The 12,271-nt window shown below is 44.4% G+C and overlaps 1 protein-coding gene across 2 annotated transcripts in view; it reads left to right on the forward strand.

The window, feature by feature from the left end:
* The first annotated feature begins 913 nt into the window (after positions 1-913).
* Positions 914-12,271, forward strand: part of LOC149352297 (cell division cycle and apoptosis regulator protein 1-like) — a 106,196-nt gene continuing 94,838 nt past the window's right edge. The window contains exons 1-4 of one of the 2 annotated variants that reach the window (XM_089581470.1): positions 914-1,023; positions 8,799-8,885; positions 10,195-10,248; positions 11,411-11,553. In XM_089581470.1, the coding sequence (XP_089437596.1) occupies positions 10,197-10,248; positions 11,411-11,553 (195 nt within the window). In that variant the 5' untranslated portion in view covers positions 914-1,023; positions 8,799-8,885; positions 10,195-10,196. The remainder of the gene's footprint in view (positions 1,024-8,798; positions 8,886-10,194; positions 10,249-11,410; positions 11,554-12,271) is intronic. The other variant, XM_089581471.1, reaches the window with a different exon arrangement.

Below are 12,271 nucleotides of genomic sequence, written 5' to 3' on the forward strand. Positions count from 1 at the left end.
TTTTATTTATGAAGCCCATGCATTCACTAGATGCGCCTTTATTCAGGCCCAAACCCCGAGCCTTGGGCACGACAGTATGTAGCATTAAAGGCTTTCGCCTTAAAAGTACGAGCAAACGGGCCGTGTCGAGACCGGCGCACGCAGGCGCGCGCGTGCGCACCTGTCTCGCCACCAGCTTCGTCACGTGGCGCCCGCATGCGTCTGCAGTTCTGCACGCGCTGGTGCTGGTAGGGTTCTACTTCTGCTCACGATAGTACCAAACTACGTCATCGCCTCATATCGAACGTTTGGTATATATAAGACGATGACTCAAAGGTTTGTCCTTCGTGTCAGCCAGCCTGTGTCGGCTCATGATTTGAGTTGAAAACTGGGATATTCTTGGGAGGGGATACTGGACGCCGGTCATGTTGGCCATCTTGTGGCACTCGTATCTTCTACTACAGCGGCAGCACATAAAGTTGCCTTCATTATAACAAGGCGAACAGAAATAGTTAAATACGCATTTCGAACGAAACAAGGCCGTCATCGGACGTGCCAAGAATGCTCCTTTGATCAGAGGAACCGCGCGGTCGTGGCGTGCAGTACCTCAATGGTAGTACTTTGAAGCATTTCCCGATTGACTTCATAGAAATTCCTGCCAGTAGTATGTGCCATCCGAAAGTGGGCCTTAATATCGATCGCCTCGAGCCACATAAAGCTCAAAAAGCCACACATAGAGGGTATTTTGATGTCAAAGACCGCCCTCATTCTCGCGCATTTATTTTGTTATTTGTACTTCTACTTTTTATATTGCAAAATTAAAAACTGAGCCCATTTGCGTGCTATTAAACATTGTGTTTATTAAAAAAAATTATTGAGGTCGGTAGGCTGGGAGTGAAAGCTTTTGCCCGCGCGGCGAAATTAACTGTCGCGTTGCATTTATTGGGTACAGATGGCGACAAAGTCGCAGCGATCGCAGGTTGCGAACGCCTCGAGCGATCGGTACCTTGGAGTTGCGTGATACCCGCCGTAGAAGCTGCCGTTGTAAGTACCTCAGGCATAATGATGCCTTCGAAATGTTTTAACCTGTCGGCATGGTCTCTCATCTCATTTAACTTTGTGCGTGGCTAACCCCTGTCAGAGCGAATGTGTGCACTTGATATAGCATCTTTGCGCTAGCCGGTGTTTATGCTCCGGCAGGCTTCACGTGCTCAGTGTTGTGTATTTGCTGTAAAAATCACTCTCTGATTTTAGTTAATAATTAGCTTCGGTATGTTGTCGTAAGACGGTGCTCATGAGATTGTCAGTTAGCGCCCGTTAGTCTGCTGTTCTAGGTTCGAGGTTAGGCTTATGGTCCTCGCGGGTCTAGCCGATGATCCATGTAGCGCCGATGTGGCGCGCTATCTGCGTACACGTTTTTTAACTTCGACAGCACAGGATCACAAAGGAAGCGCTTTCTTGTTGTGCAGCGGGTTACGGCTGGCTTTACATAAATCAGTTACGTGTACATTCACCCTGAAATACCTGAGCAGTACGGCTGTGCAGGCGCGATTACAAAGTTCGTTTTTTTTTTTTTTTCTCGCGGTTGGCTGCCCGCTGCACTTGGATCGATGGAATGCCTTTGCACAGAAGCTGCGCGCGGAAGCTTTACCTGCTAAAACTGATTACTTGAAGCAAACTGCTCAAGCTTCCTTACCTTATTTTGCGGCTTAGTACTTAGATTTTAATTGTCCGTCTTGCTACTGAACGACCACAGGAAATCTTGCAAAACATCTGTGGTGTGTGCCAGCAACGCTGATGTGAATGCAGCGGTGCAGCGTTGGAAGTGCGCTTGATGAGTTACCAGGTCTGCTAAAGACGCTTATTTCGTCGTGTGCAGGGCCATGACGTTTGATGTTAATTTTTTTGGCAATAGAAATCCATAACATATAACTTTTTTTTTGTTTCTGACCAAAAATCAAAGAAAACAAGGAATAATAACTGTTTGCAACACATCCTCAAATTTTTTGGCTGTATGAAATTGAGCTGTTTGCGCAGAGAAACTAGACATTTTTATTCATGTGTAGTGAACTCATGTGCCATATTTGTATGTAGTAAATAACTCTGCGGACATGCATTTCATTGCGGGACATGCATTTCATTGGAATGAAGGTACTTACAAGACTTCCATTCTTGACCAGCTTCCATCTTTGTGAGATGAGTTTATGTGCATAAGCGTTGTCTTTAATTCGAGATTTGACAAATATAGGTAGTGAATAAAAATTGTAAGCTGCATCAATTCTTTTGCTTTAGATGGTAAGTTATGGCAAATGAAGTACTTGTTGCTCGTTTTTGAAACACTGTCGTTGTAAAACCTGCTTTGTTTTAATCTGTTCAGCAAAGTGATAAAAAGTGGTTACAAAACTGCTACAGTGATTGCAACATGCAGTGAATTCTGCAGCTATTGCAGTTAAACACTGGCTACTGAGACATTCTCCTGCCGTCCTTAAAACTCAGAAGCTTGAGCCGTGGAAATGGTGCTTGCTTGTTATCGCGAACTAAACGCTAGGGTGCTGACGTTACTTTTGGGCATAAGCTCAGGTGATTTCATTTATTTGTGTTGGTTATTCAATTCTCTGCATTGTTTTTGAGCACGCTGTGGGGCTCAGTTTTTGAGTGTTATTGAAAATCTTAAGTGTATTCATGGATACCTTAGCCGTGACACATGCACAAATGCATGGCGAGCTATACATGTCATGATGGGAAAGAGCATGCAGTGTAACCCTGGTCAAAAGTCTTCATGCCACAAGCTTTGCCTTTGAGTACCATAATTGGGCACCTGCATACCTTTGAAGCTCGAAAAGCCCTCGCCCTTCTGTACATTGGGATCTTTTGGGTGTGCGGTAATTTCCCTTTTACATGGCTAAGAAACAATTCATGTGGACGGAAGACTAACATGACTGTGTATGTATGTGAGCCAGGTGTAGCAGTAGCACAGGCTCAGTTCAGGTAGCATTTGCTTTTACATGTCGGAAAAAGCTTCTGCACTGTGCACCCTTTCCAAAAAATTAAGTCACTTTTCAGCAGTGTGGTAGATACCTAAGCAGCTTTTCTTCTGAGAGGTCATCATCCCATGACATGAAAGAAATTGTACAGCCTTTGTCAAAAGTTTGGAGCCCAAGGGGTTTGCTTCTGAACCACACTGTCTGGTTCGTAATGCATCTCCAGCGCTCCAAATTTGCTGAAGGTAAGAAGATTTCTGCTCCTGCCTCCTCCAATACGTAGGACTACCACGAATATTACAGGAGTCCCACTGCGAGGCTTAGAAGCAAACCCCCTGGGCTCTTAACTTTTGACAAAGACTGTACATCAGTAAGTGAATATCAGTACTGCTATAGAAGTGCTGTTGCACTCAGTATAACTTGCAGTCATCAAAAATAAACCAGCTGAGGTTTTCGCTTTGTAGTAAATGAATGCATCTTCACACAGAGCAGCCAACTTGCACAGACATTCGGAGTACCTTGTTCTCTGCATTGATGTCTAACTGCATCAGTTTACAGCACCACTGGGCTTGCACTGCTGAGAAAACCAAGCGGCTACCACAGATTCTTCATTTGCAGCTCATATTGAGCCCGATAGTACATGAGCGTGCTGTCTGTGCCTTTTAAGAAAGTTATTAGTTTCTGTATATGGTTTGCTTTGGTTTCAGTATGGTCTCCAGGTTGGAGGACCACTCTAAGGCAGAAAATTTGCTGGCCTGTATAATCTGCTTATGGATATCTGCACTATGAAAGTGTAGTGGTGCTTCGTCATTTGTGAAGTTGCATGCAAGCCAGCTACGAGGCCAATGAGAGGCACAAATAGCGGCAAACAGCTGCATACAGTTCATGTTCATTCACAAATGGGTAACATGTTTTATTTTTTATATGTACCTGAAATTTTAAATTATTTGAAATCTGGTGATTGAATTATTATTTCAGCTGCATTTTTGTTTGATGGTCAGGATTTTCTGCCTATGTATCATTAATAGTTGCCTCAAATTGTGGAATTGCAGTTTGTTGTATAAAGCTGAATAGTTGGAGATGTACAGGTTTTTGTTATCATGTTGCATGTTTTTTATCATGTTGCATGTTGTAGACTGGCCACTTTTGTATCTGTTTAGTTTGCTGTTAAACATGATAGAGATAGTAGCCATTTATGCTAGCAGAGGTGCTTACTGGCATAAATGGCTACTTCTGGGACTATCTGCATACCTGAAAGTGCTGTTGGAGGTTGCTCTTTGTGGAATGCCTTTGTAGCATTATGGTCATACATTTAGTTATTGGTCTTTTTAGAGGCTCCTCAGTTGGTTGGGGCTTTGATTACTGGCCTTTGAAACTGGCAGTTTTCCTTATTTTCAGTATCAAGTTCTGAACTGAATCAGTTGTAGTTTGGTGTATTAGACCTTTTTTTTTCTTCTTCTTTGTGAAGTTAAATGGTAGTGACAGCAGTAGTAAATTTTCAACAGCTCAACCTGACAAGGGTTGACATGTTCTTTCACATTTTACAGTGTATCGTTGGTTTATGGTCATTATTTGTACAGGCTGTTTCATACTTAGAGGGAAACTCGGGACAAAGGCCATGTGGCCTTCCTGTGTCTGTGCTTGTAGCCACCCATTCTCACCTGCTCTCGGAAGCAGAAGTTCTCAAAGTGCAGCGGTCATGCGCTCCCAGTTTGGCTCTAAGTGTGAAACAGCCTGTACATATCCAAGATCTATGATTGCTTTTCATGCTTTGTAGTGCATATTTTATGTGAAATGGAAGCCAGATGTGCAAGAAAAACACCCATTTAAAATGATGATGGCCTGTCATTTAGAATGTGTGTACTACATTGTTCAAATGAATGCACTGAGCCCATGGGTGAACAGCCGGAGATAGCAAATGAGGGACGGTAACTAGCAGTGTGGTTAGGTTTCTCCTTCATGATGTGCAGTCTTTCTTTGTTAGTAAAAATAAATGCATCTCTTTGGACTCCACCATTCAAAACCTGCTTTTCTACTTTTGTTTTCGTTTGCTTGTACACACTTCATTTGTCCCCAATACCACATAGCTATCATTGATAGCAGTGTACCACGACTAAAATGACTTGCCCCACAAGTGCACTCAGACTTTTACTGAAATATGATTGTATGGTTTTCTGTATACAACTAACTGGTTATCATTCCCCGGCAGTAGTTATAAAGCCATGCGCCTGCTGAATGTTATGCAATTCTATATTTAAATGAAATTTTTGTAGCTTCCTTTGCCTTTGTTTTAATAGACAGTTGACTGAATATACTAAAGTTGATGGCTGCCTGAAAGAGAAGAGGCATGCATAAGCTGTAAAGTTAAAAGCATTAATTTAACGGATGACCAAGGGTTGAAGCAATCCTAGGCAGTTGAACTTGTGCATTTAATGGTGTTTGTTATGGTGCTTTAGCATTGTTTGCTGGGTGCATTTTGAAAACTGAGTAAAATGTCAGTACGGTTCATTTCTTAAGTCCATCAAAACTCCAGTGCTTTCCCAATAAAGACAAATTCTCCTTCTGTGGCGTATCAGCGGAGGCAAAGACGATGGAAGTAGATCTGCACAATAGGTAATTGTTTTGCAAACAATTTTCAAGATATAAACAAATGAAAGAGCTGCCCCTGTGTCATATTTTGGAGGCCTGATGTGGTGGCTTAGCATCAGTTGCATCCGTTTGCTTATCTCAAGGTCATGCATTTGATCCTTGCTGTAGTGATTGCATTTCGACTGAAGCAAACTGCAATAACACTTGTGTACCGAGAATCTAGCATGTGTTAAATAGGTGCCTCGGTACAGCACCACGAGACAGAGAGGTACTTGGCACAGACTTCTCTGTCATGTCTTGTATTGTTGCACAAAGCACCCTTTTAGAATGGGTCACCAATTGGCCTGCAACTCTGCCCTTTTATGTTCAGGCACTCTAGAAAGTTGAAATTATGGGAGCTGTCAGCTATGACATGTCTTTTAGCACACATTGTTGCCCTGGCATGCAAAAATCCAGCAAGCAGCCATATTTTGGAAGTTTTCACGCTCCTATTTCGCTTGCCCTGTGTGTCATGGTGCAACACAAATTGGGACATGGTATCAACTGCTAAGTGGAAGTTATAAGAAAATGCTGGCTGATGCCAGGGCAAAGGTCTCACTGCACTGTCCCCTTCTGTTTCCATTGGGGCATGCTATTTTTATGCACTTACAGCACGAGTTGCGGATTCAACTGCAGTGCGAGCAGTTGTGATGTCTCATTCGTCTGAATAAATACAGCTGGCCTGAATCTAGATATTCAAACCAGATAGCAGCTGCGTGAATTAAAGGTACTAAAGAGGATTCTGAGCTGGTCTTTTTACCACGCGGGAACTCTATCTACACACTCCAAGCATTCGTAGAAACTTGAATTATTGTCTTGTGCAACCGGTTTCCCTATTAGACCTGGTTAAACATCCCAGCTCCTGTCTTTTTTTTTTGAACTGACCTCCAAAAGTAGAAGGAGGAGTCATCCAATGCATGCAGTGCCTAGCCAGTCGTGTGGCGGCTTTGCTTCCACTTTTATTTTGTTTTTTAGGTTTCCATGAATTAATAGTTTCAGTCACAGATAACACAGCCACAAATTAGGCCCATGGAAATAAAAATACACATGGACTCGTTGCTTTCGCAGATCACTCCGCTTATTACTATACTCCGTCTCACAAGATGTTTGCAGCGCTATGAAAGGTAGAGCTCTCTTATCCAATCAGAATGGCGCATTACATTAGTGTGTTCCTAGGCGCCTGTCACCCGCTAATTACTGACAGGTGGCTCCATCCATGTTAAAGAATGCATACTAGTAGTTGACTTCTTTCTACCTCTAGTAGGTGGCGCTTGATGTCTTTTTATTCTTTCATCTGTTCGTTTTTGTACAGGCAGTTGCTCGTTCCAAAGAGACTGGCCCCACTTTTTTTTTGTTGCCACCTGTTCGTATCAGTTCCTCTGTTGTCACGTGACAGTTATTTTCAATGTTCCTGTCATGTGTATATAAATTCATTTATTCCAGAGTGGTCACCACACTATTAAGCTGGGTCGAATGCAGGCTAGGGCAGCCGAATGTCGATGGTGGCGAAATGCAAAACAAGCCCATGCGCTTCGCGAAAGTCAACACACAAGGTGTCAAAATTAATCCGGAGCCCTCCACTACGGCGTCTGCCTTATCTCATGAGAGACGATGTCGTTCTCATTTTCGTTACTCTCACTGCGACAGTACTGAATGGTCCTGACTTTTGTGCGCATGTTAGCACGTTAATGGGACTCATCTCATCGTCCCCATCACAACTCCATTCAGCACTGCTGCTTGCGTCGTCCTCCAGGTTGACAACAATAGCCGGACCTTGGTCAACATCGCCCATGCGCTTCGCGAAAGTCAACACACAAGGTGTCAAAATTAATCCGGAGCCCTCCACTACGGCGTCTGCCTTATCTCATGAGAGACGATGTCGTTCTCATTTTCGTTACTCTCACTGCGACAGTACTGAATGGTCCTGACTTTTGTGCGCATGTTAGCACGTTAATGGGACTCATCTCATCGTCCCCATCACAACTCCATTCAGCACTGCTGCTTGCGTCGTCCTCCAGGTTGACAACAATAGCCGGACCTTGGTCAACATCGCCCATGCGCTTCGCGAAAGTCAACACACAAGGTGTCAAAATTAATCCGGAGCCCTCCACTACGGCGTCTGCCTTATCTCATGAGAGACGATGTCGTTCTCATTTTCGTTACTCTCACTGCGACAGTACTGAATGGTCCTGACTTTTGTGCGCATGTTAGCACGTTAATGGGACTCATCTCATCGTCCCCATCACAACTCCATTCAGCACTGCTGCTTGCGTCGTCCTCCAGGTTGACAACAATAGCCGGACCTTGGTCAACATCGCCGACGATGTGGTCCAGCTTCCTCATCGTATCTTCCTCACTGATAATAACATGCTGCGCGTAATTCTTCCATTTCTCAGCAGTCACTTGCATGATGCCTTGCCAAACCAGAGGTGCCACGTCTTGGAGCTTAAACGTCTTATTTTGACTGGCCACGAAACCCTTGACATCCTTCCAAACAAGCTCTATCGGGTTCAGTTGGCAGTGGTAAGGTGGCAGGCGCACAACGATGTGGCCAGCAGCTTCGGCGATGCAGTCCACACGGTATTGGTTCCCACCTGTGTTTACGTTGTTGACAAGCTTCATGAGCTCGGCCTTCTCCACATCGTTGCTCCACGCGATGCCTTTTCCGGACAGCCAAGTCTCTATGTCCTTCTTTGAGGCTACTCATCTGCCGCATTTTATCCTGCTTCACAGAATGATATGGTGCGTTGTCCATCACTGTAACGCTACCGGCTTCTTCGGGGGCAACATTCGGCCCGCCTTCAACGTCTGCGTTGTCCACTGGTAAAGCGTTCGCTCGCTCACCTGGGTGCGCTCTTGGTAAGCGCATTCGTACTTGAACTTACCCCACTCTTGACGCGAAGCACTTCAAGAAGCCAACTGCGATCGTCTGCTGGGCAAACAGCGCATTGCCGGTGTACAGCACACAGGTGACACAACCGACTCGGCCGATGTCATGTTGGAAAATGGTGACGCATCACTACCGTGCAGCAGGCCTCCGCAGAGCTGTGTCCGTGTGGGCTTTGTCTGTTAATTTCACCAGTGCTTGAAGCACTCTCTACCATTTAAATCTACCTGTCCAAACTATGTTTTCAATTGCTGTGCTTATTGTTTGATGAATAGTCCTACACAGCTTAAATATTCCAGGGACTATTTTTTGCGTTCCTGCAGCCCTGATTGGACAGAGAGCTCTGCCTTCCGTAGTGCTGCCAACATCTTGTGAGACGAAGTATAGGTGCCACAATTCTCAACGTTGACGTAAGCATGTTTTACATTCCAGAATTGTCCTGTAATACTTATTCATCCTCCTCTTCTGAGGAGAGTAAGCTTGTATCAGAGGGACTGGGGCATCGAGACATAAAGGAAAGCAGCATAGTTCATCTTATGTGCAATCAGGACCCTGCTTGCTTCTGCTCTGCAATCCCTTGGAATGCTTGTATGCTATGTGCAAGTTGTAGGAATGCTGCCCATTTGGCTGGCTGTAGTATGCTTAGCTCTCATGTTTCACTTTCATCACACTAAGCTCCGTGACGAGCCCATTCAGTCTTGTATTTCAGCGAGACCAGTACAGCAATTTTGCTTGCTGTTTTTGTCTTTTGGTGCTTATGTAAACTCTGGGCAAAGCTCTGTTGATGTTTTACAGTGTTGTCTCTGGGGAGTCCACAAATATTATTTGTGCATTTATTGTTTTGTGTGTAGAATTTGGAAGAGTACAAAATTTCAAGTATATTTGAGGCTGGGCAGACATATTGTCTAATACGTCTCAAGTTTTTAGCACCGATTGATCACACTGAACAAGTAAGGAGTTGTGATATTGAAACAATCGTTAGAAGCTAGTGTGTAGTAGCACAGTATTATTGAAATTGTAGCATGCTATTGTAAAGTGGTAGCCCACAGTCAGTGGAAGAGTTGTAGCACTTTGTAGTTCATTCTTCAAGGGGGCACTGAAGAATTGAAGTTGGCCTAGATCAATGAAGTACCATTTTTTAACGACAAAAAGGCTACTTTGATTGAAAACATAAGCTCTTATGAGCAAGATAATAGCAGAAAATGAGACAGGTGTTTCCATCATCAGTCATAGCTGCAAGTACATTGTGGTATATCTGCAGTTTCCACTGCACTGATGTTTGACAAGATTATTTTTTTTTTGCAAGGAACAGAAGACAAAAATTATGCGCTTGGATAATAGAACAACTTTTGTGTCACTGCTGCTAGTGCACTTTTATTGCACAGGAAAGACGGAAACAACTGAATGTGGAAAAAATAAACTTCAAAACCGCAATTTTTGGCATTGTCATCGAATTTGAATCAAAGTAGCAGTAAAAGGTATTGCAAATTTAACTCCAAATTTTTCAGCAGTGAAAGAATCTTTTTTTCTGCAGGACAAACTGAACAGAGTTGCAAAGGGCCGAGCTGTCAAATTTTACTGAACGAAAATTAGTGGAGTTGTCCTCGGTGCCCATTTAACATCCTTACCTGGGTGTTTGAAATCTAAATGCTTATGATGCCGCAACTGTTGGGTTTTGTAGTGGTGTAATTTGTTCTTTGTTCACATTTATTTTTGCAGAGATGTCTCAGTTTGGGGGCACTGGCAAAAATCCTCCATGGATGAGGGCCACCGGTGAGCACTGCCATTGTTGGCTTCACATAATTTTGTTCAGTGAATATTCAGGATGGATTGTAGTGGTGCATTTATCCTGTTGCACTCATGTGTTGTGATATACTAACAATCTTATTCAGGAGAAATGAAATTGAAATATAAAGTATAACTGGCCAATGTAGGCATACAGAGGGGGGCACAAATTTTGTCTCCTACTGTTTCCTGCATGAATGTCAGCCCCCCCCCCCCCCCCCCCCCCTTTTTTTTTGCAAGGTTGTTAAGTTTGAGGTTTATTGCTTTTGGTGCACCTATGTTCATGAAGTACTTTTTTTTACCTTATGCTGCTTATTTAATATAATTGAGTAACCCTTGTCTGTAGTATTGCTCACCAGTGATCTCTTCTGCAGTGAGGTACACTGTGTGCAAATCTGCAATTTCACTGTTTTGCAGAATTGCTTTGTTTCAAAGTTTCCTTCCAAAAGTTCTTTTTGGAAAAATGTTTGCTTTCTCCGGCAGCAAAGTGCACTATGTTTGACTCTGTAGGACTTGCACATTTCAAACATATTTTAACGATTTATTTAAATGCAGAAGAGCCTTCGAGCAGGACGTAGTTAGCGTGTGTAGCACTTGATACATTGAGTAGGTTGGGGTTACTAAAATAGATTGAAAAGTAATGTACCTCTGCCTGCATAGCACTTAACGCACGCTAACAAATGTCAGTAAAGTTGCGTTACTGTGCCTTTCCCGATACCCAAAACAATTTTTTGCTTAGAGGACTTTGCAAACATTCATAGTGCAAAACCAATGGATGAAAGGTGATGTAGACGACGACATCCAAAGAAATCTTTGGAAGTTTACCAGCGTTCTAGTAGTGGGGGGAGGGAAGCCCCACGCAAGTGCCCTTCACTACGGCGTTTCTTTCCCTCTTTCTTGTTTCACTCTCTTCTTCACCCCTTCCCTCAAGGCGCAATTGTGGTGTCCACCGAGAGTGAAGCAGTTACACATCAAATACTACGGTGTGCAATAGTTCGTGTCTACTTTTGTGTCAGTGTTATTCATGTGCAATCCATGTTCTCTTGTCTCCATGGCAGCGTTTTTTTTTTCTTTCTTTCTGTGCTTTTTGACAGGCAGGTTTTTTAATAAGGTGGCCTGACCTGCTTTGTCCCATGTTCTCTGTTTGCAGAGCTTCCCTTAGCAGGGAGTGCGATGCTCGCTGCCCAAGCTGGTGCCAGCTTGGCATCAGCACTCAGTCAGCCTCAGACAGCAGTGCAGCAGCAGCAAACGCAGCCTTTTGGCACTAATCTGGCTGCCCTTGGTCTAGCACAGGTAATTTAGTGCTTTTTTTGTTGTTTGCACATCTGTAGCGCCTTTAGGGATTTGCACATTTACACTAGCTTTATATTGTCACGTTGGTAATCAGCGGCTGAGGGTCCACAGCGGGTCAACAGACGTGCGCTTGCAGATCACTTTCAATTTCACACATACACACACTTCCTCTTCTTCTTGGGAGGCGCTTCCGTCTGCACGAGCGCTGGCGTCATTAGCCCCCCTCCTGCGAAGGCATCGACCCGATGCCGCCACGAACGCAGGGGTGCTCTCGAGAAGAGTTAGTGCGCCCTTTCGTAGTAGGGCTTCAGGCGAACGACGTGGACCACCTCGGGGCGGGGGTGGCGGCGAGATTGTTGGGGCTCGTGAGGGACGACTTCATAATTCAGGGCTCCAAGGCGTCGCACAATTCGGTAAGGACCGAAATAGCGGCGCAAGAGCTTTTCACTTAGGCCGCGTCGTCGGATTGGGGACCAAACCCAGACGAGGTTGCCCGGGAGGTATTCAACAAGCCGTCTCCGTAGGTTGTAGCGTTGCGCGTCCTGGCCCTGTTGATCTTGAATGCGAAGCCGTGCGAGTTGGCGGGCAGCTTCGGCGCGTTGTAAGAAAGATGCAACGTCGTCATTTGGGTGGTCTTCGTCATGAGGCAGCATGGCATCGAGTGTTGTCGTCACCTGACGGCCATAAACGAGGCTAAAGGGTGTCATGTTGGTGGTTT

The sequence above is a fragment of the Amblyomma mixtum genome, chromosome 3, assembly GCF_055824585.1.
Source record: "Amblyomma mixtum isolate Tamu chromosome 3, ASM5582458v1, whole genome shotgun sequence".
Taxonomy (NCBI): domain Eukaryota; kingdom Metazoa; phylum Arthropoda; class Arachnida; order Ixodida; family Ixodidae; genus Amblyomma; species Amblyomma mixtum.